This window comes from Brachyistius frenatus, unplaced genomic scaffold (genome assembly GCF_029030835.1).
Source record: "Brachyistius frenatus isolate BFR_SWC_R1_liver_20210118 unplaced genomic scaffold, ASM2903083v1 Contig_17, whole genome shotgun sequence".
Taxonomy (NCBI): Eukaryota; Metazoa; Chordata; class Actinopteri; family Embiotocidae; genus Brachyistius; species Brachyistius frenatus.
In genome coordinates, this window is record NW_027210616.1 from 2,156,026 (window position 1) to 2,181,447 (window position 25,422).

Here is a 25,422-nt window from a genome sequence, read left to right on the forward strand (position 1 = left end):
AAGTATGTTTTTGAAGTAGGCTATAGGCCTACTTGTACTTGAGTAGTGACATATTTTACTTTTAACTACATACTTAAAAAAAAATTTTAAAGACATAAATATGTCACAAAACAGGAAATGCTAAAATGACTAAAAAAATGAAATTTCACAGCACGGAAAAGCCACCGTGTTAATGCATAAGAGAAGAAACATGAAGAGGGGGAAATGTTTTAGAGAACAACGCTGCAATTGAAAGACAAACCCTTATTTTATTTGGATCATTTTTTTTTATTCAAAATGTACATCAATGGAATCAAACTAAAGTAAGATATTGAATAATTTGTAGTGTGGGAGAGGTTTTGACTACAAGAGGTGATGACTGATACTAGAAAAATGTATGGCAATTCCTGACACCAAAATGTTACTTTACACTCAGAGTCACGTCCAAAGATCATAGGTAATAAACAACAAGTCTCCACTTCAATACACAAAATATATCCTTATAAATTATATAAATGCATGAGTATTCATTTCCATACTCCTATCTGGGATTCAGTTCAGCTCCAGCTTATACTAATATTTGGCAAAATGTGAGCTGAAATCATAGGACAGGGCAAATATACATTAAGAATATGCACCATTTTTGAGAAAACAGCAATGAAGGAAACAAACTGCAAAACGGCATTATTCCGGGGATAAAAACAAGCAGGTCAAAGATCACAGCAGAAATGAAATTTTAAAAAACAGATGCATGCAAAATATAGAATAGGCTGGTGACTATTAAAGCACAATGTGTAATAAAAGGCCATGACATGCGACCTCCATGGTATTCAACAGTGACATGTAAACATGGGCACCGGAAACATTGCTTTGGCATTTGCGTGGTCATGACTCTAATTCTGATGTTGAGAAAACCTGAAAGCAGGACATTTTTTTCATTTCACAGTGGACTAGACTTAAGAAAAAAATATGTCAACTCATTCATGACACATTACATTAAGTGCTTCTGCCCTTGATTTGTATGTTTTTAAATCAGCAAGCCTCGATGTTTCGGTAGCGTTTTATTCTAATGTGCATTTCGTATTTAGAATCCTATTGAGATGATGAGTGCATAGCGCAGGTCATAGTAGTTTTATTTCAAGTAAAGATCACATAATGACTTCACCTGCAAGTCCTGCAAATGTGTGAACCCCACCTGAAGACTTCTAGTCACGACAAGAGTCTCTCTATGTACATTAAGACATAACAGCAGATTTAAACTGTGCCCGGTTCCCGACCTGCTTGGGTTTAGAGCTTCATTAGGTGGTCAGAAATACCATGCGAGTCCACATAAGGCCATATTCAACAAAAGGAGATGCGAAGGGGAGATAAAAAGAGAAAAACAGGAAGAGGTAAAAGGGTGCTTAGTTCTTGCTGAAGCTGCAATCCCCTCTTCAGATGGTCAAGACAAGATTAAAAGAAGCTATAGAGACAAAGAGAGAGAAAGCCAGCAGTTAGAGAAGATGGCAAAGCAGACACCCTTACAACACAATGATTTAGTATTGTATTTGACATCTGGGAGAGAACAGCTTTAAGTTTAAGTACAAATTTAGGGTAGTAAAATCCCTGTGATTATTTAAACTGTACATTAAAGAAAAAAACATTGATTGTCCACTAAGTTTGTGTTATTATTCCACATGATCATCTTGTCTGTGGTCCATTTAAGTGCACAAAAATCTAGATAACATAAAACTACGGCAATAAACGAACAAGTGCACGTCCAAACTGAAGTGGAAAAGGTGTTAGTCAGCAAAAAAAAAAAAAAAAACAGTACACATGTAAGTATAAGCAGAGGCAATTCATCAAGAATTAGATCGCTGGAGGTGAGGTTAAAGCAGCAGTGAAGCACGTACACATAAACCCATATTATAGCAGAGCAAGTAATAATTAAGAAACCCTGAATGATGGGGTCCTCAAAGCCTCTGGTCACATTTGAGGTACTGAGTACCCACAAAGGCCGGTTCCCTCAGCAAAGCTTGAGGGCTGAGGACCTACTCAGTGCAGAGCCAGGGATTACTGCAAAGGAAAGTGAAACCACACAGACCAGTGAGCGGAGGATTAGGAGGAGGGAATAGCTCTTTTACTCATATATTTTGACCCTGGTATCATGTGAAAGCAAGTGCGTTTGTACAGCAGTGTCTTCAATCCAAGACAATTCTCCCCTTAGTAAGGCAATAAAGCAACCTTGAAACTTGAAGCGTCAAAAAAGAAAAAGGTATAACCGAGGTCAGCTGATGCTTGACTGTTCTGAGTGTCAAGAAATAGACACACCTGAAGATTTAAAGTTTAGAAGAAGCAACAAGAATCATTGCTTTGGAGATGTACACCAAAGCATTGCAAAATCTTAGGACCACAGTGCTCTCTAGAAATAGTCGTGAGCAAAGGGGACCCTAATTAACGTAACGCTTACTGGAATCAACATGAATTCACTGCAATTTATCAACAATCATTTGAAATGGCTCATTATAGAAATCAAACATACCCACTGCTTCATTAAACTTTCACTTAGTCTCCTAATTTACATAAATATTTGTCAAACACAATGATTCTGGCCACAGTTGTAATATTTGGTGAAAAATGGGCCTTTATTTTCTTTTGAGAATTTTCTTTTATGCGTAACTGATACAAACAACACGTGTCCCTGCAGGACAAATGGACATCACGATGACGGACTTAAATGTGCCTTCATAATAAGGTAGATAAAAAGAAAGTTACAATTGCACTGACAACATTAATATATACTTATAAACATCACATTTGAGTATAAGACAAAGTGCAAATGTGAAAGCTAATACAAGTATGCACATGGCACATGACAATGAATGAGGTATAGGAGAAGTGGCAAAGAGATTAGGCTCACATCTACACATGCATCAGGCTAAAGTGAAACAACATCAGCAAAGGGACATAAATGATTCATCCAATTCAATTCTTATTGGGAGTCCAAAGTCTATATGGCTGAGGCAATAACTAGAGGAACTTTGTAATGTTTAATCCTTGAGATTGCAATGGAATTAAAAACCCTTTTTTTGATTGGTTGGTGTTTACATTCTGTAGTTAACTTGCAGTGTTATCGTCGAGGTCCGCTTGTCTTATGTTGGATTCAAATTCACACAAATGAAGGAATCACAAAACAATTTTCTAATCCAGCTTTAATGTTTGCAATTTTGTCTTTCTGATCGCACCAGGAGTTGTTGCCATGAAACTTTTACTTTACGGCTTTGTCTGCTTCACATTAAAAGGATTTAATGATCGAAAACACTGGGTGGCTTTCACTGTGAAGGAAATGCAATGTATTCATCAATTAGCGTTGACACAGACTGTTCATTGAAAATTTATCAAGAAAAGATTTGTACCGGAACTTGCACACAATTATATTATAGCTGGTCATGCCACGGTGGAAAAAGGCCAACGCTTGATACATTTTTCTTTGTGGATTTAATGTTTGGCTGCACACTGTGAAAGTGTCAAAACGCTTAGTTCAGGGAGAAATGCACACAGTCTGTATTCGGAAACTGTGTCGTTTTGACTTCCATAAATTTGTGATCATTGAAAATCACACTTGTGTCCTGTCCGCCCTCACCCTAAAAACACAGACAGATGAACAGTCTGTTATTGGTAGATCTCCAGAGAGAAGCCAAAGAGAGGACATCTAAAACTAGTTTGAGATTTTTTTTTGTTGCTTAAAACCACAAAACAAATCCTCGAGTGGATATCGAGACCACAAACATCAGAAAAGTGTAAAATATGGGATCTTTAAGAATTGTAACTTTAAACTAATAACAAATTAGCCCAATGACTAACTACAAAAGCATGATTTTCCTTCAACATTTGTTAGTGAGTAGTTATTTCCAAAGCTGTTGTGGCATGCCGTTTGTAAAGTCACTGAATTGATTGCCGTGAAGATGAATCTGATTTATAGAGGTTTAATTTAATCCATCCTTATATCAATGACAGCTAAATCTACAATTAATTCAGTCTCCTGTGTAATCCAGTGCAGATCCCACGCCCAACACTCACACTGGGGTCTTTCTGTTTGATGCATGTTTCTCTTTAGCCTCAGTACAACTCTCCCCCATCACAACAGTAGTCATGTATGTTAATATTTAAAAAAAAAAAAAAAAAAAAAAGCTCACATCATGCAAAGAATCACTGAATACAAAACAAACATGGAATGCATTTTGTAAATTTGCATTAAAAGGACAAGTTGAATAATCGCTTGTGCAACCCACACGACCGACAAGCATCATTCAGCATTTTAACAAAAACAACACAATGTTAAACTGATAGCAATGCCCAACGTCTTCCACAGAGCGGGAGGGCATGAGGAGGGTTGGATTATGGGGGGGTTGGGTGAGGGTGAGGGTGAGGGTGAGGAAGGGGTACTGTAAAGGATGATGGGGGTGGAAACTCATTCACAGCAGGATGGCCACAAGGGAGAACTTTTTCTACAGGAATCCTTAGCTGGAAATAAGAGAGAAGGGCTGTTATTGCTTTCTTTTGAGTTAAAACATCATCACGACACAGTTTCACATCGGTGACATCACATCGACATTAGTGACCAGGTGGCATTTAGATGAAAACGTGCTTTTCGAGGCAACTCAAAATCTTTGAGTGTACAGGTGAGGGTGTAGTGCAGTCGTCTACATCTTTGAATAAGACTCACTTAATACACGTTTTTCTCTTTTCGAGGTTTCTATGCTGTTGCTGAGTTTTAAACAATGTGTCTGCATTGTCTCCCTAGGTGCCTCCCTCATCAAACAGCATCTTGCTTCCAGTCCTGAAATGCTTGAGGAGTCTACAGATTGCAAGACAGATGTCTTCATTCACTTCTACCCTCCCCAGTGGTTGAGTTTCAACAACATGTCTCTGTGGATTTGGCTTTTTGTATCCACTCAAGAGGGACGGAGGGGGGGGGGGGGGGGGGTTGGTGGTGGAGGTCGTCATATGGCTCTGAGATCAACAAAACATGCCATCTCTCTAAACAAAGATGGGCCCTGAGGCTGTTTGCTGCTCTGCTGTGACCTGTTAAGTCTCAGTCACTCTTCAGTTCAGCCTTGAATGGTTCTTTGTGTGACGGCAGCAGGGCCCGGGCAGGGAAGGACTTGGGAGGGCCACCAAAAAAAAAAGAGAGACTGTTGTGGATTTTAGGGAGGCAGATGGAGCAGTACATCAAATGGGTGTGTGGGGGATCTAATAAACTGGTTGATTTAGAAGCTGGCACAGGGACAGTAAACACTGCCAGCTCAAGGATATGATCGGCACAGATGTTAGCTGTGAAATACTGCGATGCTGCGGCGCCCACATATCTGAATTAGCCATTTCTCAGACTGTGTCACGTTTAAATAGCTTTAATGGGCAAATTAAATGCACGCAAATTAAATCATGTTTAACAGCTTTCAAAAGGTTCATTTGATTGTGGATACATTTCATGTAGATGTAGAGCTGCCACTAATTACTGATTAATCTGCCGATACCTTTTTATTAATCACTTTATCTAAAAAAATAAAAAAAAGTACACTGAAAACAGTGAAGAACGACCAAATAAAATCTCCGAACAAACTATCAAAGTCAAATGAAAGAAAATGCAATGCTTTACTCCAGTGCACAGATCCTTTAAATATTTTCTTATTTTTTAACTTGCACTTAAAACCAAATCTTTATTAGTTTTGATATAAGTAAATAACATTTTTACTGAACCAATCACTGATACCTAATTGTTGTCTTTTTCTTTTGGTGGTGTAACTCGGGAAGAGAGTCTTACCAGAAAAGGAGCCTCATGCAGCATGCAGGGGAGGAGTTAACTGGAAAACATTATGGATGCAACATAGGTGACACGTGCACTCACAGGACACATTCACATCTACACAACAAGCAGTGATAAGTAATTATGTCTCCTGTGGACTGAAGAAAACGCAGACATTCGCCTGGAGGTTAAACACAGATAAGCACAGTTAATATTCTATTAACACTTCAAGTGCAAGACCTCACGAGTTGGTTTTAATCAGTGACCCACAGACAAAGCTGAAGTTGCAAAGCCGCCTCTTGTGGAAGAGAAATATTCCAGGCAGAGCTCATGAGGAGGAAAAAAAGTGGCTGTGAAGGAAATAAATCAACAGGGGAGAAATAAAGCAACAAGAACCTTCTCAGTGCAAGTGTCTTCTTCCTTTTCTAACAGGCACGGAGTCACATCAGCTTCAACACACAACCAAGGAGTTGATTACCAACAGGGAACCAAACAATCACAACAGCACAATGGAAATATAGTTGAACACAAGAGGCTGCACTCGCGGTCTCTAAGCATGAAACAGGTCAAAGCGAACAGTCTCATACAACTCTTGGTATAAACTATATATACCAGTCGAGGATCGGGGGGAAAGTGAGAGTGCTGGTCGTTAGCTGATGGGATGAAGGAAGTTGCACAATATTTCCCACAATGCAGTTGGAATAATGACAAACAGTTCCTTTTCAAGTTAATGCAACTGTAATTATTAACAGCCTCGGAACAAAGCTGCTTATGTGCTCAGAGTAAATGATTTTGTGGCAAGCCGGCGGCAGCGTTTAATTGCAGAGCAATGATTTCTGACTGGAATTCGCTCGTCAAACTCAGCTGACAGCTGGCTGCCTTTCAACTATTTAGATGTCATTTTTGCCGCCACTCCCGCCTCCTCTTATTTTTCCACATTGGGGATGAGTTATGAATTCTGGCCAGCTCTTTAGCGTGGAATTTACTGCTAATGATAATCTCTTGTTATTGTATGGAGGGTAAACTGGAGCATTTATCTGCCTCTAAGAAATAAAGATCAGTGTGAAAGTCAAACAGTTAAATCAAAGTTAAAAGGATTTGCCAAGGCCTATAAATACTGCACGCTTCAAATTATATAAATCTCAGGTGGATTATTAATGAGGGGTGAAATAGAAACCACTGAGTGCTTGGAGATATTAGTAGGACAAAAACTATAATATCCCCAATGTGAACTCACACATATCTTGGAAGTCAATTCTTTCAGCAGCGCTTACAAACTAATTTGGATTGTAAACATCCCTTGACTGTAGCGTATCATAGGTTTTCCCATATTCATACAGCCAAAGGTGGTCTCGTGCACCTGTAGTGTGAGGGGGGGGAAAACACATGGGGGAAGAGAACAATACTTACTTTTTCCTCTCTTTGTCCCTCTTGAGTGTGGTGGAGCCCCCTGCCTGCTGAGCTTGGTTCTGCAAGAGCTCTGCAGCAGTCTTTTTCTGTTTGAACGTGTTGAGCTCGTCGTCCAGGGACTTCTTCTTGTCCTCCAGTTTCTTTTTCTCGTCCTGGTGGAGCTTCTTCAAACGGTCAAACTTCTCGTGCAGCTATGTAGCGGCAACAAAAGGAAACAGCAGTTAATCACACAGGAGCAGAAATGTGCTTTAAACAGACAAAGATCAGCAGTGTGCCTGATGTTTACCTCTTTCTCTGCTTCTTTGAGCTCAGCCTCCTTCTCTTTGACTCTTTGGACGAACATTTGCCTCATTTCTTCTTCCTTCTTTTGCAGTTCACCCATGAACTCGTTCCTCTTAGCTTCATATGTCTCCTGCAGACTGGCAAACAGAGAGAAAAAGGTAATAAATGCCAATAATATAAATATTACACTGAATTCAGCAGTGTATCACACAACAGATGTAGACGCAAACTTTTACAAGAAAATAAACGGTTTAAATGATAAATGGAAGCAGTCAAATTCAAAATGAAACAGGGAGTGGAGTAGAAATACGTCCATGTGGGCAGCAGGCAAGAAGAAAAATAAGACAATCACAGATCCAGCTGCCAGAAAGTATTCTCTCATCTATTACCTGAAGGGCTTGCTGTCAGGGTCTGTGTCCTTGAACCCCATCTCCTCCAGTTTGCAGCGGCGGTAGAGCTCGTAATGGCGCGTGTGAGTCTGCTCTCGCAGGTCCTCCATGTTCACTCTGATCAGCATTTCTCGCAGTTTGACAAAGTCACAGTGATTCTCATTTTCCACTGTGAAAAACACAGATCACAGTGACACACACGTTTTACCAAACACATCGGAGGCGTCTTAGTCGATAGGAACTCCATATATTGCAGGAAGTGTACCATAATGTTTACATTATATTACAGCTAATACTTTAACGCATCATAAATTTAGAGTGCAAATTCTTTACAAACGGTGACAGCACGAAATAGAGCAGAGTTCATGTCCTGTGGTTTCTCTATTGATTCTCTTACTGGACTGAGTGAAGCACCATGCCTCCACAGACCGTGTGACATCATGTGAGTACCCATGAATGCCTGCAGACAGTCTGGGATGAAACCCAGCCAATGTCAGATAACGCCGTCGGTCAGAAATATTACACAGTGCAGCCTGTACGCATCAGGACAGTGATATGTTTTTCATTGTTTTGGCTGTAACCCGGCATATTGAATTTCCAAATGAAACAATCACGGTGAGGTGAAAGTGCTGACTAGAAGCTTTGGGGATATTTGAGGCGTGCTCATAACCATACTGAATAAACAATGTAGAAACTGTAGCCTTGTTTACTCTATTGGTAGTACTCATACATCCACTGAGTGTGGATATGAACGCCCTGAAACTGAAGGCGATGTATTCAACAATACATTTTAAATGTGCCAGATAACCAAACAGATTATTTTTGTTGAATTAACTGTTAAACATATTTATAAGCAAAAATGCAAACCAGTTGGTGGTTACAGCTTCTCCAATGGGAGGATTTTGTTGCTGTCCATCATTATATGCTTATGTTTCACACAAAACAAGACGACTGAAAAAGTTACCCAGAGTTCTGGGAAATGATAGTTTTCACCACTTCTTAACCTTCTATAGACCAAGAAATTTAATAAATCAATCAAGAAAATAACCTGCAGATCAATCTATGATTACAATAATTGTAAGTTGCAGCCCTGTATAAAATCAACCAAAAACTCCCCACATTCTTATAAATTCTTTGGCATTTAAGCTCTACTGCAAATGTCAGATGGGGAAAACAGCCCACATGCCCGCCCCCCCATACACACACACACACACACACACACACACACACACACACACACACACACACACACACACACACACACACACACACACACACACACACACACACACACACACACACACACACACACACACGATAATAACAGCATTTATGAGGCTGTAACAAATAGCTTGAGAGCAAATTAGTCCAATTTGAGTGCTGCCACTCATTTCAGATAGCCCTATGAGCAAAATGTATTGATAGTGCTGTCCACTTACAATACATTAAACACTCTCCATTATCAAGGAAGTCAATACCAGATCAAATGAAACGTCATTAGTGACATTAAATTTCAGTAAAGCTAAGAGAAGCTGCTGCTCTGATATTCAGTATGATGGCAGAGAGGGTAAATGCTGCAGCAAAATGAGGTTGTATAACCGGTTATCAGCTAGTTTGAAGCAGCTGATAGAGCTGATGAGCAACACAAGGGGAGGGAGTAGCAGCAGCCACTCTAGCGAGAGAGGGCACGCTCTCATTTCCTGTGCAGGATGTAACCCAGGCTTACCCTGCACCGTCCCCCAGGGATACTGCCGGGCCTTCACCATCTTGTTCCCAATCTTCACTTCCTCCGTGCTCCCCACCACGGCGAACGGCAAATGGCTCTGTGAAGCAAAGGGAAAAGCACCATCTGACAGACGCACCTGAGAGCTCTACGAGTTTTCCTCAACCTCTCACCACAGAAAACCTTGTGTCCCGAATAAAACATGTCATTAAACAGTATTACTGCAATGATCTTATTTGTCAGGAATCAGAAAAAAAAAAAAAAAAACAACTTAGGATACATTCCTCATCATAGTTCATGTCAAGAAAAGAAAATATGTGAACATGAGAAAAAGCTGTGATTTTTATTTATGTTACGTGAACATTAAGAGCGTGATTTCACAGCAACAGCTCTGACGGGAAGACGTACTGCGTGACCTTTTATCCGAACAGAGTCGTGGTCAGACCGTACAACAACAGCCAAGAGGCAGCGGTCTAATCGAGTCTGTTCAGGAGAGTTAAGGCATTTGCACAGATCAGGGTTCACAAACAGCTAAATGAGCCTTGACTCATCTGTCAGTGGACACAGGCCCTTTCCCACACTGCCAGCTTCCTGCGGAGTGATCCGACTAATTGTGCTGCTCTGAACACACTCTTTCCTGGGCAGACACAAACGAAGCCTGACCTGACCCTGGATCAAATTATGAAGAAATGTTTTGGCTAAACTACTGTATTTACTTAAGATCCGAATCACATCAACACTCGCATCATCTCTGTAATAAAATAAGCAGTATGTTCTGTGATGTGACAGAGAGAGAAAGCGAGCCTTACATTCATGCTGGAGTTGATCTCTGCCACAGATTCGTCATCGGTGGGGAACTGGTAGATCTGCACTCCGTTGCTCACCAGCTCGCTGGTGATTTTGATTTTGAACTTGGCCAGCTCGCTCTTGGAGATGGCATCTGACTTGGCAATAATTGGGATAATATTGACCTGCAGTTGAGAAATGAGGCAAGACTTGATGTTGGCTGAAAATAGCAAGGTGCAGACAACCGTTTCAGATATGCAGCTAAATATAGAGCGAAGGCCTCATTTCTATCTCTGTGGTCCAAATTTAGTAAACAATCAATGGGCTTTTAAAAAGGACTAAAAGGTTACAAGAGCCAGCGACTGGATTTTAGGGACCGATTCCAATACAAACATTAGGAAGGAAAAAAGTTTTGATCTCAAGCTATAGGTCGATATTCTGTAAACATACACAGAATATGTAAACACATTTTTTAATTTTGCAATGACTCCTCAAGTGTCCTTATAACATCATGAACATTTATGACAAAGATATGTTATGGAGTCAGAATATTTTGCAGTTTGTTGTCCACACTGACATCACTGCACTGAAACCAGTTAACGTCACTGGGAAATTAATAATCAAATAACTTGGAAAAAAAAAAACCGCAAATAGAATCATTTTAAATTATCCAAAGTATCTTTTTCTGAATTATGTTCTGCAAAATAAAGATTTGATATTGGCCAACATATACGCCCATTCGGATATACCTGTGATCGAGGGCTATAGTTACAAACACATTACAAATTAAATAAATCAGTAGTAGTGGCTCCGTTTCAATAATATTTAGCATTAGTAAAAGTATAAAATATACCTTTTTCTTTTCTATGCCCTTCAGTCATTGATTGCTCAAAATTGTGGTCGTAATTGAAAAGACAATTTCAAAAAGGAAAGGGTCCTGAATAGCCAGCGCTCGCTTCATCATTTCAACACAGTACCTCGCTCTACAAATCAGGCCTTTGTGTGTTCCAGACAATTAGACATTCTTAAGTGCAGAGATAAAAATAGTAAATGCAGCAAAGAGAGCAGCAGGCTTCCATCTCCTGCTCCAGAACATTTAAAAAACCCTCCAAACACGGTGTTATCAGCCAGTTAAATTATTTCAGTAACATTTATGATGTCCATGTTATCCAAACAGTGACAGTAATACAGCGCATACAGAGGCGGGAAAAAAAGGGCAGAGTCACTCTCACATATGCGCTCACAACTGGCTGGTGGAAAATGAGAATTTCACTCCCACACAGCTGTTTTCGCAGAGAAATGTCACCCACACAACCTCAAATTATTTGTTCTCTAAACGTGGGCCCCGTTGAATAAAATCAACAATGAAATGAGTCAAACGGCGATGAGTACAGCAAAGGATGCTCCGGGTCAGGTGAACAAAATTACTTCACACTGAACTCCCAAGTCTGGTGAGGATTCAAAGTCTTGCTCATGGACACTTCAGCAGAGCACTGTTTGAATGCCCTCCTAGGTGAGCGTATAAACAGGGGAAGCTCAGCTCTGGATCACGCTGATGGGAGCGCTTGCTGCTGGAGGGCACAGCTGCTCTGGCAAACACTAAACCAGCTCTTTGTGGAAAAGCCAGGAGGTCCATGCAAACAAGCTACTGGGGAAAAGACCTCACAAAACAGAGGCAGCGGTCACTGAGCACACTGCATTTCACAGCTGACCTACACCGACGCAGTGACAAGGCTGGAGCTCATTTGTATTCAGGCAGATGGCCTAGAAAAGGTTTACGACCCATGAAGAGAGTCGATAGAACAAATGCTGCAAACAGACTTGCGAAGGATTTACCTAGAGTATATCTACGACACCTTATAAGAGCTATTTAACATCACTCTGCTGCAGTGCTACTGTCCTTCTCACCGAATGCTAATAAGTCACAACATGGAGACCATGGCTATTAAAACCAGAATTCCTGCACAATTGTAAATTAACTGAATGACGCTTTTAATAATACGAGAACCAAAAGTAAACTCTAACATTAATTGGAACTCGTCTGAAACTGAAAGAAAACACCCCAAAACAACAGCACAACAAATTCTAGAGAAAACATAAAACAGCGTCTGGCTGATGGCAGCAGTTGGATTAAATGAAGCGAGGCTCACCTTGCTGTCAAGTTTTTTCATGGTCACCAAGTCCAGGGATTTTAGTGAGTGTCCCGTTGGAGCGATGAAGTACAGGCACGCGTGGATGCGGGTGTCGTGGTAGCTGTGTAGCGTGCGCTTGATTTTCAGCTCCTCCTGTAGATACGCCTCAAACTGGGCATCAATAAACTCCACGATGGACTTGTAGCTGTCAAAGCAGAGGCGGCAGGGAAGCAATATGAGCATTTCTTTCTTTTGCCATATTAACACTTATCATGTTTGGCTATTAAACAAAACACAGTGCTTTAGATTCATAGGGCAGTGATTATTTTCCCTCAACTAAATCTGCCACTTTTTGTCTTGATTTATCGATTGATGAATGGAAACAAGAAATGGAAACATCTTTGAATTTGAATTTAGGTGAAACAGACAAGAGTTTTCTTTATGGCTGGCGGTATCTGAAAAATCCACTGTGCACCTTTCAATTTAGATTCATCAACTTCAGTAAAATATTGTGAAAATGCACCGTCTCTCCAGGGCATTTGTGTTCAGCTGGTCATCATGAGCTAAAATATGGCTCCACTGCAGAATGGAAATATAGTTAGCCATTATATTCATTATTAAGATACTGTACTGTCAATGCTCCTTGATGTATTGATGTCACAACTCATCGTGCAAACTCAGTTAACATGGAACTTCTCATGACCTTGATTTTACACTTTATGAAGTGAGACCAAGTTTCTGGTCAACATTGTTTTATCTTTAACTCAATGCATTGACATAATTGATATAAATGACCACTTCTGGTGTCTGTGAGAATAGACTGTAGATCTGCGAAGAATGTGCAAGTCCGGCCTCCAAGGCCATTTGAAAAGGTCTGATAACCAAATATTTGGAGTTCTACTTTATAAATGACTCATAAGATAAACAGATTTTGAAAATTGCTGTTAATTTCCAATCACTCGATACAATAATTACGTAAACACTACCTTTAAATCTGAAAAGGATGCATGCTATATAAAATAGACATTAGAGAAAGATGTTGAGTCCGTGTAATGAGCACTACAAGAAGCTTCAAAAGTCATCATCATCTTTCCACAGCTCAAACTCCAAACAGAAAAACCCAACTTGTGTGCATATAGTGGAAGACATTTTGCCTACAACAGTTCACATGACAGCGAGTGAGTGCTTCCTCTGTGATTTCCAATTTGAACGGTGTAAAACCTGGAAACAAGCGCAGCATTTCCATTACATAGAGCCGACTGAGTTGCAGTTCACATGAAATCATCCTCTCTCTAAACATACCTCGGGAGCAGAGGGAGAAATTACATTTTGGAGGGCAAGCTTGGTAACAAAATCTCATGGGCGTATACAGCAGGTAAAAATGTCCTTTGATGGCAGCATGAACCCCGGGGCTGAGATATCCTACTGATGCCAGGCTGGAAAGCACCTGCATCTGATTCTTGTTTCTGAAGTGGGTACTATGAAATTTCCTGGGATGGATTCCACATCCTATGGCATAAAGATCAGAAATGACCCCTGAGCTCTGAAAAGACTTCATGAGCCCACAGAGTTGCTGTGCTGTGCGTCAGGAATGTGCACAATCAAGTGTGGATTTCTGATTAAACGCTGCAATATTGCTCCCAAAAATAGAACCACGTAATAGAAACCTGTCAGCTGGGATCAGACCTTCCCCTCTCTCACAGATGTAAAACTTGTCGTCGAGACTGCTTTACCTGTCTTCTTTATTGATCTGGTCTCCGAATCCCACGGTGTTGACGACGGTGAGCTTGAGGCGCACGTTGCTCTCCTGGAGTTCGTAGGTGTTGGACTTGAGGGTGACTCCCGGCTGGTTGTGCTGGGTGGGCTCGCCCTCGAACTTGGTGTTGAACAGGGTGTCCATCAGAGTGGACTTGCCCAGGCCCGTCTCACCTACACAGCAGAGAAAATCCACCATGTCACCGGGATCCTCATTTCACTTTTATGTCATTTAAATCACGGCCTTCACCCCCGCTTAGATGCCAATGTTTATGACTTCACCCTGCATACGCTCAAACCAATAGGAATTCAAAGATAGTCACCCTTATTGACATCTATTTAAGGTAACTCAATCAGAAAGAAGATAAAGGCATCTGATAAATTTGGAGTCGATTAAAAGAGACATGCTGAAGATGCATTAAACAAAGGAAATTAGTTTCTAATGCTTGCGGCCCCAAAAACAGCAAAAGTAAGCTTCTTGGTGATGTATTCTGACATCCATTTACTGTTGGAGGCTGTTAAGATGACTCAGATACAGAGCTCCCACTGTATTAAAATCTATTTTTATTCGCCACAGCCTGACCCACAGTCTAAGCATGTTAGCTCGATTTTGTGGGACATCTTACTCCGCACCAGATTTCCAGTCCTCCTCTCAAAATCCAATGAAAGGACGAGTAGAGGGTCTGAGCAAAGTTCAGGTCACTACAGAGAAGTCTCTCTTACTCGAGGCAATTTGGAATCGTGTTTGAAGAACCTGAAGAGCAACTGGGAATGACAGGACAGGCTAATGTGTAATCTACGAACCTCCTGAAATCATAATTAACATAATAAAAACCCTGTGGATAAATATCAAACGTATTTGAGCCATACATGGTCACATTTTTACGACCCTCCCTGGAATTTTAGACCACAAGCAAATTATTTTTAAAAATCTGAAAAAAAAATATCACATGCCTTTGTCTCAAGTAATGCTTATACTACTGTGAAATGTTGTACTTGTGAGTCACACAACGGTTTATACTGTTTGCAACAAAAGCTGTTGGATATTTTGAATGGATTATATTAATGTTTTTCTAGCGTGTGTGTGGAAAGGCAGGGATAAAAAGCACCCAAGTGTTTAATCTAATAAACATTAGAAGAAAAACACTGTTGGCCTTTTCCACTTTTCACTCCTTTTGAAATAAGTGGAATCTACTACAAACAAAACAGTAGAGAAGTTTTTATCTTGGAGGAAAGTTAAAACCATGATACTAAAGAGCTCCATCCGAAACCTCCCACCATCACAATCTTTAAACAATATCAACACAGCGTGTAGTAAAGTAGCTCGCTCTCTAACGTGCAACAATTGAATCTGCACAATATAATAATAAGCAAGAGTGCAGAAGTTAGTCATGTTTCACGAAATAAAATGTACCACAAAAGGAACATCTGATTGTTTTAAGAACACATTTTCTCTTGTTTCTTTTCATGGTGACTGATATAAAAATTGTGTAATAGTGCTCGTTATATGCAGGTATGAAAGGTCCTCTGAATGAGGAGTTATACTGTATTTCCAAGGATTATTTTATTTAATGTAACGTTGTAGCCAGTTGGGGAGGGAAGGATTGGTTTCATGGAGCAGATGTATTGTCTACTGTACTGAAGTTATATTCTGTGTGTGTCTGTTGGGATAATTCTTATATAACCCAGTAAGACTTGGTTAATGTAATAAAGAGAGTTCTTTAAAAACAAATAAAGAAATAAATAAAGATTGCAGGATGTGTCCAACTTGTTTGTGAGCACTTCATGAACAAATGCCCCTTGTCTTGCTCTCTGTCTATAATAAAATTACAAGTATTTTGCCAACTCAAAGGAAAAACAAAACGTTCCCAGTCAAAGGGCAGATTAAGTACACCGTCCCAGTAGCAAGACGAGTTTGATTGCGTGTAGCAGGTGTTACTGCAGTGCTGCCTAAAACCACCATATCTGGTGCAGTCTACATTCAGGGTTCTACATGAGGTAGACAGAACATGAGGAACACTTCTATATTAACATAAATACAGTACAATGTAAAGAAACAGCGTACACACTAAGGCCTCCAAAAACTGATATAACTGAACATTATGTCCTCCAGAGCACTTTTATTGCTGAACTGCTGTATCAGACAGCATTTGCTGCAGCAGGATGCTAATAAATTGGCAACTCATTGAATGTGACTGGATAATTCCAGCACTTAATGAGACTGATGTGCTTGTTTTGTCGAGATGAGTTCAAATGTACATAGAAACCCGAATAACCACCTGCAGTTCCTTATCTGAACGGAAAGCATCTTAGTCACCATGGTAACCAAGGCTGACTGGGCCAACGGAATCCAAGCGAGTCAAATACTGAACCACATTGCATCTTGCCTGCGTTTCATTGAAGCAAATATATCTTCTTTTGGCCTGAGGATAGAGAGGGGGAGAGCGTGTTCATGCATGGTACACTCACCGACACAGAGGATGTTGAAGCAGAATCCGTGGTTGACGGACTTGTTGACCAGCTGGTCAGGCATGCTGTCAAAGCCGACATGGCCTGCCAGGGGGACAGCACGAGCTCCTTCAACCTAAAAAATGAAATCAATCGGCATAAAGCAATCAATGAACACCTTACGCGTTGATAGGCCTTGATGGAGCGCGCGTTTCTCGCCTGCAGACATTTACAGGATCCCAGAGCTGCAAATCTGGATCTTTCAGGATCTGTGGAACTGATTAGCTGTTTGGATTTTAAAATGGCAAACAATGTTGACAAGAGTTTATCAAAGGCCACGGTGCAACCTAAAATGGTTTGCTTTGTTCAAACCAACAATCAACAACTATAAGATATTCGGTTTATTATCATGGAGGATTGTTCAAAATGAACAATTTATAATCAAAATTATTGACAATACATTTTCTGCTGATCAGCTAATGGATGAATCATCTAATCAATCATAACAATAACTGATGAAGCCCGACAGGATTTTCACGCGCACCCTGAACTGTACAATAACACACATTACCAAACAGCATTCAAATGACCAAACTCTTCACCATATTTGATCATGTCAGCGTGACTTTAGGTGCAGTGTAACTCACTTCCTGCTTCCTGACCTGAAACGTTTCTGTCAGTCGTGACAGTTTGAAACCACAATGTACAAATATGAAAGGATGTTGCCGTTCATGTCACAATAACTGCAAAAACAACCAACTTTGAGAATAGATATATAATTTAAAAGCTGATTACTTTGAAATTACGAGAATGACTAAATTAGATGTAAAGAAACCATTTAATGTTGTCAGTGCTGAGGGTTTGACTTCAACCATTAAAATCCCAATACTGGGCTGCTCGTATTTCTATTTATTTCTAAGATTACACTGTTTGTACACCGTCTATCTCTGGACCAAAGCGACACCAAGCACTAAAGTGTAAAAGCACTGTTGTTACATGCGTGTGGGGGCGTGTGGCTGGTGCTGAGCATCTCGAACGCTGTGAATCTCATTTCTGCAGCCTACGTCTACATTATGAGGTGCAGGAAAGAAAAGAATTTAGATTACATAGCAGAAGCAAAAGCTCTCAACCAGTTAAACGTCAGACAACCGGCCATTATGTGGCTTAACATAACACAGTGTTGCTGTCCAAAGTGGAGAAGGCAAACAGAGAGAGGGAGGGGGGGGGACAGTCTGTTTGAGGGTCAATTTAAAATAACTGGGCAAGATGATGGTACTAAACAGTTGTGGATTATTTGAATAGTTGAAATTGGGTTTGCACAGCTGAGGGGGCGTTTGGAAATTTAACAACAACGTGACTGGTCAAACAGCTTTTATATATTCCTCAGCTGCAAGTGCAACATTCCTGAAACCAGCTCTGCTTTTCATGACAGTCACAGCCAAGTTACACACAGCGGGTTTTCATTCATTGGGCCGCAAAGGGATATCAAACTGGAAAACCTTGCTATTCTGAGCACTCCCTCAGGATTTAGTGGCTTCCTTTTCCCCCCCAAAAAAAACAAAACAACAAAAAAAAAAAGACAGGAAAACTTTTTAAAAAAAACACGCTGTTCAAATTGCATGCTTTAATGCCTAGTTACAATCTGTTTTGCTCATATTTTGCATGCAGTTCAGACAACGCCCGACTGAAAGTTAACGGGACCTACATGAAACAAAACATAACGGAAATGAGCACCGGAGCTGTGCCGAAAAATGGGGGCGTTCAGAATGAATGGCCTCCCGATCGTTAACACACGAGCTAATACAGCGCCCACTCCTTTAATTGAGCATTTATAATTATCCTTAAAGCGTCTTTTCGTTTTTGTTTTTTTTGCGAGATAATTTAACAAACGACAACCGGGGAACAGGAAATGTGCAGCCGTTGGTTAGCAAACGAAAATGAAAATACTGGGTTGAAAATCATTTTTAAAAGAAAGCTTCCGACTCGGGAGATTTAGGGGGGGGGGGGTCTTTGATTTGTAAGGAATTCATAATCAGCTTTTAAATAGCTTTAATTATAATTAAGTCTGCGGTATTTTTTTTAGATGGAATAGCGAGTGGAAGCCATAAAAATCGGAGGGGGTGGGGGGGGAAACTGGCTAAACTACATCGTCTTATTAAACCCTAAATATGCAATAGTACGCCACTAAAACATATTATATAACCGCGGTGATAAGTGATAAAGGCATCCCGCGGTGAAATAGGCTCCTTACCGCTTGCCTTGCTATCTCAGTTGACGCCATGGTGCTAGTTGTTAGCCGGAGGACGAAACCTCTGCTGCTCTGTGTCGAGCAAAGGAAGCTGCACCGTTGACGTTACACCGAAAGATGGCTCGGTGGAGCGTACCACAAATACAGGCGGGTTTTAGATACGGTATTGTGATAGCTGTACTCACACCGGACGTTTCTTAGTTTTGAAAACGGCAAACACCAGACATACGGAATCGTGTGATTTGGATATTTTCCTCCAGATCAACGCGATTAAGTGACCGCTACCCTCTGAGTTACCCCCACCCCTCCATCACCCCTCCCACCGGGCGTCCACATGGTTCCGTCCGGTGGGAATAACAGTGAACTGCAGTCAGTGAACGTTTTACAAACGGAGATTAATCAACAGCAAATAGCAAAATCACGGGAATTAAAGCTCTGAAGGTGACAGACATCCGTTTTAATATGACTTGTTTTTAAAACGAGGTGCGATCATAAACGTACACATACGATTTTTTTGAATAGAGGAAGTAGGGATGACTACGTTAATTAAAGGGAAATATACTTATAACCGCAAATAAACTACAGGGAGTAAATTTATAAAACAAAAAGCTCAAATTACGTCTTTTTTTTTAATTACCTAAGTTTCAGTTGTAAGTATTGTAAATGATTACGTGATTATTGATATAAAATATGTGGGAGACGCCCCTTGAAGTCATATGTGCTGCGGGGACCAATAGGATGAAGGCAGCGGATTTAAAAAGGAGCCGCGCTCGCTGCGTCAGATTTTTATACCAAAACAACTTTCTTGTCGGAGAAAACGGAGCAACCGGCGGCGTTTAACGCAACCGACCTGAGTTAACATCAACATTACCGGTGTGTCAAAGTCACTGCTAATACCAGTAAGTTTATTATACTATATCCGTCGAACACCAAAGCTAGATAGCTTCTTATAGCTAATTCGTGTTTGGTAAACTTTTGAATCGGTATAATTATAAAACAGTAAAATTACACCAAAAAAAAAAAAGATTAACATGACCTGGTCAACGGTTAAGTTATGGTTAAAAAAAATATATATATATATATGGGAGCTAATTTGAACGAACTTTTGCGAAACTGGTTCTGTGACGTATACCATGTCGTCACAGATCAGTGGTCTCTAAAAAGTTTGATTAATCCCGAGAGGTTTGAGCAACCCTGAAGATCATCCTGGTGGTATTTACAGGAGGACCAGGTCGGCCATCAGCGGCAGTGGTCCTTGCTGTTGCTTAAATGTGTAGTATCTTAGGCTGATTCATCTTGCATGAACATAAGGATTTCCCTTATGTTCATGCAATATGTGCATGTATTTGATGGGGGGGGGGTTGAGGGTTCCTCCCTTAAGAAAATTGTGTTTTTGCAATTAAAAATGTGCAATTTTATATATTTTTTTAGCAATATTATTACCATATCTGTAAAAAGAAAGACTTGGTTAAATTGCCAAATTATTTCCAAGGTCGAGACTTGACTTTCACGAAAACATTACAGGCTGCATTCAACAGCAATTGACAAAACTGATCGTGCTTGTTTTAACAGTACAAACAAAGTTATTCAATCTCCTGCCATATGACAAAGAAAAGCTAAAACACTGAATATTTCACATTTCTACTTGAAACAATGAAGTGATTTTATATATAAAATAGGTAGTTCTGTTTGAATAATTGAACTAACAGTTTCAGACCTAAAACTATTTATGGTGGCTTGGGTGCACTGACGAATGTAAAAGGAATAGAGCTATTACGCCTGTTGATACCATCGCTCTCCTTGCTGTAATGTGTCTGGCGCAGAAGTGTTTCTTCCATGGTGACTGATTGCAATGTGTTGCAGAAGCTAACATCAGCATGTGTTTTCAGATACAATGGCCAACATAATCTTTGCAGACCGTGAAAATGCTTTTCTTCATGCACCGACACTGAAGATGCGACAGCGGCTTCAGTCTGCTCCAGGTTGGGAAATGTCAACTTTTGTGCTCAATTATTGTTTTTCTTCCAACACCAAGTTCCTCTCTGTCTGTGAGGAAGTCCACATTAACCGTTTTTTTTGTTTGTTTGTTTGTTTTTTTTAATTCCCCCACCAGAGAAACTCCTAGGTTCTCCTATGACTGCCAAAACCCCTCTGCCATCTGGTCGTAAAGCTTTTGGTACTGTCAACAAAAAAATCTCAACCCCTGCTGTCAATACACAAGAGAAGAAACTACTAAAGCCACAGGTTGGAATAATAACATAATGGAGTTTTAAATGTAATATCAGGCTATTATGGGACCCAATTTGCTCTGTAACTCAAATTATATGTGAACTAAGGCCATGTTTTGTTCCAGGAAACCAAAGTCAAACATGCATCTCAAGCCAAAGTGGAGGAATATCCAGAAATTGAGAAGTTCATCCCTTATGATCCTCTAGGTAACTCATATCCTCAGTTGTAACAGTTCTGGGTTTTTTTGGGGTTTTTTTTATCCTTCAGGTTCAACCAAACCTTTTTAGTGGGTTTTAAGGCAAAGTTTATAGAATCACGTTTAGTTTTTTTTTCCCCAGTGTTTTGCCTCATGTTTTTAAGGCGCAACTTTGATATCCTTTTTCCAGAGTTTGAAAAGTACAGCATACCTGAAGACTTGATTCCTCTCAGCGGCTTGGCTCTACCTGGACTGGTCTGTTTCCCACCAGCTCCACAGCTGTGTGAAGACGAGCAGGAAAATCTTGATCCATTCCCAGATCTTTCACCTGTGAAGATCCCAAAACGTTCAGGTATCAAGTTCCCGATCAGGGCTGCAATCACAAATATGGTTAAAGACTGAAAAATGCATTTTTAAGTGTCAGTTTGTTTATACAATGAAGTATCGAGGTAGCTGGTATGGATTAAAACCGATCACATATGCAACTTCATTGCACAACATGTTACATTTCTAGAATAATCTATCGAAACATGATAACCAAATGGGATCATCGGAGTAGGATAATTAATCCAATTAAATAAAGAAATCCACATACTTCATCACATAAAATAAAAGTGGTAAAAAAAAAAAATCCAGTGTAGACCTAAAACCGTATCCACAGATTTACATTCCAATTTTCTACGATAACAAATTCCATCAGAGATATTAAAGGTACTCTGTTTCACATTTATATTGGTATGTATCATCATATTGTTGAACTGTAAATGGGTAGATTTGTAGATTTAGACTTTAGGTGGTCACCTTACCTATAATGCACGGGGTTTAGGGGTTTTGTACTTCATATTTTGGGATATCTGCTGCCACCCAGTTACAAAGCTGGTGGATTGTTTCTTACTACATTAAAGTTCATTAAGTTCAATTCAACAGCAACTTGATCTTTCCAGAAATGAACTCCTGATTTACTACGAATAATCCAGCTGTCTAAATCTTCACTGTTTCAGATTACTGATCCCACAATATTTTATAAATTCTGAAATCACAACCTCTGAAACTTTGTTCAGCATTATCACCACTGTATATTAAAACATAGGAACAAATTCTAACTGCAAATGGGGGAAATAACCAGAACAGTTTTGTGGAATAGTCATTCTGAGTTGAATATTATCATGATGTGAATCATGGCCAAATTTGCAAATTAAGACTGATTTCAAAATGGCATGCAGCCCTCATCAGACATGACTAATGTCTAGCAACTGTAATTGTAGCCTTTGACTCTGGTGCACGGGTTGAAAGCTACCAGTATCATTAACCACAGGTATCATTAACTTTACTGTATCTCCTCTTTTCAGATTACCGTTCGGAGCTGGACGCATTCCTCCAAACACTTGATGAGCTGACCATTGAGCTTCCTCCAGAATCTGTTACTGACTATTAATACATGTTTTTCTTTGAAGTACCTTTTATTTCTTTTTAATAAAGTTGTTTTAGCTGTTCATCTGCTGTCTCATCTATTTGGCACCACTTGATCATTGACAGGCTGTGAAAGCACCAGGGAAGCATATATACTGTGTTACTTCCTGCTTTTAGTCCATCAGTAGTCACATGAGGGCTTCTGGCCATTGATTTTGAGATAAGAATGAACTTTGTTTCAGTTCCTCTTGCAGAACACTCATGAGTGGCTGCTTGAATCTGTAACTCGGTATGTGGGTTACATCCTTTTAATAGAAAAATCAATCCGTGCTCTCATCAATTCGCCCGTGACGCTTCACGTGGACTGAAACGCTGGTCGGAGCAACTGAAGCGTGTATGCGCTTCTAAGCGCAAGTCGACGTGCGATTTGGATACAGAACAGGTGAGTAACATTGGCGTGTCGACAGTCTGACAGAAAACGGTGAAACTAGTAATATTTAGGGGCTGTGGGACAGGAATTAATTTAATATGCCTCTAAACGTGCTTGCAAAATAAGGATATTGCACTTAGTATGTTTAATGGGATGTTGTATTTTTTTCCATGACAGAACGATTCGAGCAGAGCGGAGGGAAATGGTTCCTGGTTTATATTTGGGCAGATATCTTCGGGGTGTTGTCTAAATAAAAGGAAGTACCCCTGCGGTCTGTTGCAGAGGAAGCCGAGCAGCATGTACGAGAGCATATCAGAAGATGCTGGATCTGAACCAGCTGTCAGCAATGCCGACGCCCACGGCAGCAGGACGTCCAGACAGGGCACCGTTGTGGAGCGACTGGCGAGATATGGCACGCAGGTCATGCCCAGTGCCTACGAGCGTAGGTCGAGGCTGCAGAGACAGCAAGAGGTCGGTGACGGCTCAGCGCCGGGAGGACTTCAGAAAGAGGCTCCGGAGAGAGCGTCGCTCACACCGGCTATGCGTAAAAAATACCTGAAGGAGTTGCTTTTGAGTAACCCGTCACACAGCGGGTTGAGCAGCGTGCTGTCCTCGCAGACCTACAGCGTGTCCTCTCAGCAGGACGCAGACTGGGCTTTGTCCCCTATGGAGCACGCGTGGATGCTGTTAGCGGTGGAGGGAAACTATGACACCATACTGGAGTTCATCTCCGAGGACCCGTATCTTTTAACCAGGAGGGATTTCATCAGCGGATACTCAGTCCTGCACTGGCTGGCCAAGAGGGGACAGGACGAGACCTTGCTCAAACTTTTGCGGTACGCAGAGAGTGCGGGCATCCCTGTGAACGTAAACGTGCGGGGCAGCGGCGGGCTCACCCCACTGCACGTCGCCAGCATGCACAGCCAGTTCATGGTCATCAAGCTGCTGGTCGGAGCTTTCAGTGCCAACGTCGATGCCATGGACTACAACGGAAAGAGAGCCTGGCAGTATCTGAAGGGAGACGCCCCTCTGGAGATGAAGGAGCTGCTGGGGACCTGGGATGATGAGCACAGCGGCGGATGTGCGCAAAATGGCAACAAGAATGGCAACAACAACTGTGATAGCGCAATGAACTTGGGCGCATGTGACGAGGTCGATGGTGGAAAGACAGAAGTGAACGATTTTGACCGGACTACGAGGGGGAGCAGCTGGAGATTTGCGTCTTTCAGAAAGCTGCTGACCTCCTTTTCGTTTCATGGAAGCAAAACCTGAGTGGTTGTTTCACAAAAGTCTTCAAATATGGGCACTAATTATTTCTGCAATAAGTCATGTTCTCACCAGGTCAGTTTTTCTTGTGATTTCAGTCCTCAAAACAAGTAAAAGATGTCTGACAGTGCAGCGAGGATGTCTTATTTTCTTATTTAAATCAAATTAATGAAACTAGGGCAGCAGCATTCGTCCAAGTTGGAGGCACCAATTCCTGGTAAATATCTTTAAACAGGCTCATTTCTACGAGAAGCTCTTGTTTATAGGATTTACTCAGGCACACACAGTTCAGTAAGATGAAGATTAAAAGGGATCACACATTTTTTCCACTAACGTTTTCTTGTCAAATGCTCATTATTTTAACCCCTCCCAGCTTCCAACGCTCCTTCAAACAGCACAATCATGAGGGAGAACTGTTCATGTCCTCCCAAACTGAGGTTGGGGTCACCAAGTACATTGCTAGTGCCTTTTAATATAGTGCTTTCATTGTAGTACTTTATAAAAATGAAGAACTACCGACACTTGTGTAAATAATTTTTGCAGTGTCAGCAAACCTACAAAAACGCTGCCGTCTATTTTTCTGGTATAGCTGGGCACATTTCTGCTCGTGTCAACTTAAATATTAGTAACTGCTCACGTGGCAACTTTCCTTTCCCCAGTTCCAGCACTTTAAGTAAACATTTCATTATCTTTGGGCTTCTTGAATAGTCCTGCATTTTTTGGCATAGACAAAGCCAGAATTTAAATTCAAGCCAAACTAGAAATAAATACAATCTTCCATGAAACAGTAATTGAGAAGTGTTTGCCGTGTGGTCACAAGCTCAAAACTCTTCAGTCGGTTCTTCTCTGTCTGCCGAGCTGCGTCAGCACGGCCCCTCCTCATCTCTTGTTTGGTTTGCCTTGCAAAACACTCAGCCTGGAAATGGACTGTTGAGACACAGTTTGAGGAACAAA

The 25,422-nt window shown here is 40.8% G+C and overlaps 3 protein-coding genes across 7 annotated transcripts; 2 read left to right on the forward strand and 1 right to left on the reverse strand.

The window, feature by feature from the left end:
* Positions 1-228: 228 nt before the first annotated feature.
* On the reverse strand, positions 229-19,049 carry septin6 (septin 6). 5 transcript variants are annotated; one of them, XM_069694247.1, is made up of 11 exons: positions 18,941-19,049; positions 16,711-16,825; positions 14,220-14,415; positions 12,505-12,691; positions 10,378-10,539; positions 9,572-9,668; positions 7,846-8,014; positions 7,461-7,593; positions 7,175-7,365; positions 5,783-5,822; positions 2,585-4,482 (listed from the first exon to the last, which is right to left on the reverse strand). In XM_069694247.1, the coding sequence occupies exons 1-10, from the start codon at positions 18,968-18,970 to the stop codon at positions 5,819-5,821; spliced, it is 1,284 nt and encodes a 427-aa protein (XP_069550348.1). In that variant the 5' UTR covers positions 18,971-19,049; the 3' UTR covers positions 2,585-4,482; positions 5,783-5,818. The 5 variants fall into 5 exon arrangements, with proteins under 5 accessions (XP_069550347.1, XP_069550346.1, XP_069550348.1 ...); XM_069694251.1 differs by lacking the exon at positions 5,783-5,822 and adding an exon at positions 6,161-6,213; XM_069694246.1 differs by lacking the exons at positions 2,585-4,482; positions 5,783-5,822 and adding an exon at positions 229-1,441 and having other exon boundaries at positions 18,941-19,048.
* A 537-nt stretch (positions 19,050-19,586) lies between these two features.
* pttg1 (PTTG1 regulator of sister chromatid separation, securin) lies at positions 19,587-22,857 on the forward strand. Its single transcript, XM_069694153.1, has 6 exons — positions 19,587-19,810; positions 20,827-20,919; positions 21,051-21,181; positions 21,291-21,372; positions 21,553-21,714; positions 22,712-22,857. The coding sequence occupies exons 2-6, from the start codon at positions 20,832-20,834 to the stop codon at positions 22,795-22,797; spliced, it is 549 nt and encodes a 182-aa protein (XP_069550254.1). The 5' UTR covers positions 19,587-19,810; positions 20,827-20,831; the 3' UTR covers positions 22,798-22,857.
* Positions 22,858-23,381: 524 nt separating this feature from the next.
* sowahd (sosondowah ankyrin repeat domain family d) lies at positions 23,382-25,418 on the forward strand. Its single transcript, XM_069694233.1, has one exon. It carries the CDS (start codon positions 23,500-23,502, stop codon positions 24,472-24,474), a length of 975 nt encoding a protein of 324 aa, XP_069550334.1. The 5' UTR covers positions 23,382-23,499; the 3' UTR covers positions 24,475-25,418.
* The last annotated feature ends 4 nt before the right edge of the window (positions 25,419-25,422 follow it).

Excerpts from the sequence above, each read along its gene's own strand:
- septin6 (XM_069694245.1), bottom strand. The coding sequence starts at position 18,970 with ATGGCGTCAACTGAGATAGCAAGGCAAGCG. Across the intron at positions 14,416-16,710 it reads CTTCAACATCCTCTGTGTCG|GTGAGACGGGCCTGGGCAAG; the intron begins GTGAGTGTACCA and ends TCTGCTGTGTAG. Across the intron at positions 9,669-10,377 it reads AGATCAACTCCAGCATGAAT|AGCCATTTGCCGTTCGCCGT; the intron begins GTAAGGCTCGCT and ends TTTGCTTCACAG.
- pttg1 (XM_069694153.1), top strand. The coding sequence starts at position 20,832 with ATGGCCAACATAATCTTTGCAGACCGTGAAAATGCTTTTCTTCATGCA. Across the intron at positions 21,373-21,552 it reads CATCCCTTATGATCCTCTAG|AGTTTGAAAAGTACAGCATA; the intron begins GTAACTCATATC and ends TCCTTTTTCCAG. Across the intron at positions 21,715-22,711 it reads GAAGATCCCAAAACGTTCAG|ATTACCGTTCGGAGCTGGAC; the intron begins GTATCAAGTTCC and ends TCCTCTTTTCAG.
- sowahd (XM_069694233.1), top strand. The coding sequence starts at position 23,500 with ATGTACGAGAGCATATCAGAAGATGCTGGATCTGAACCAGCTGTCAGC.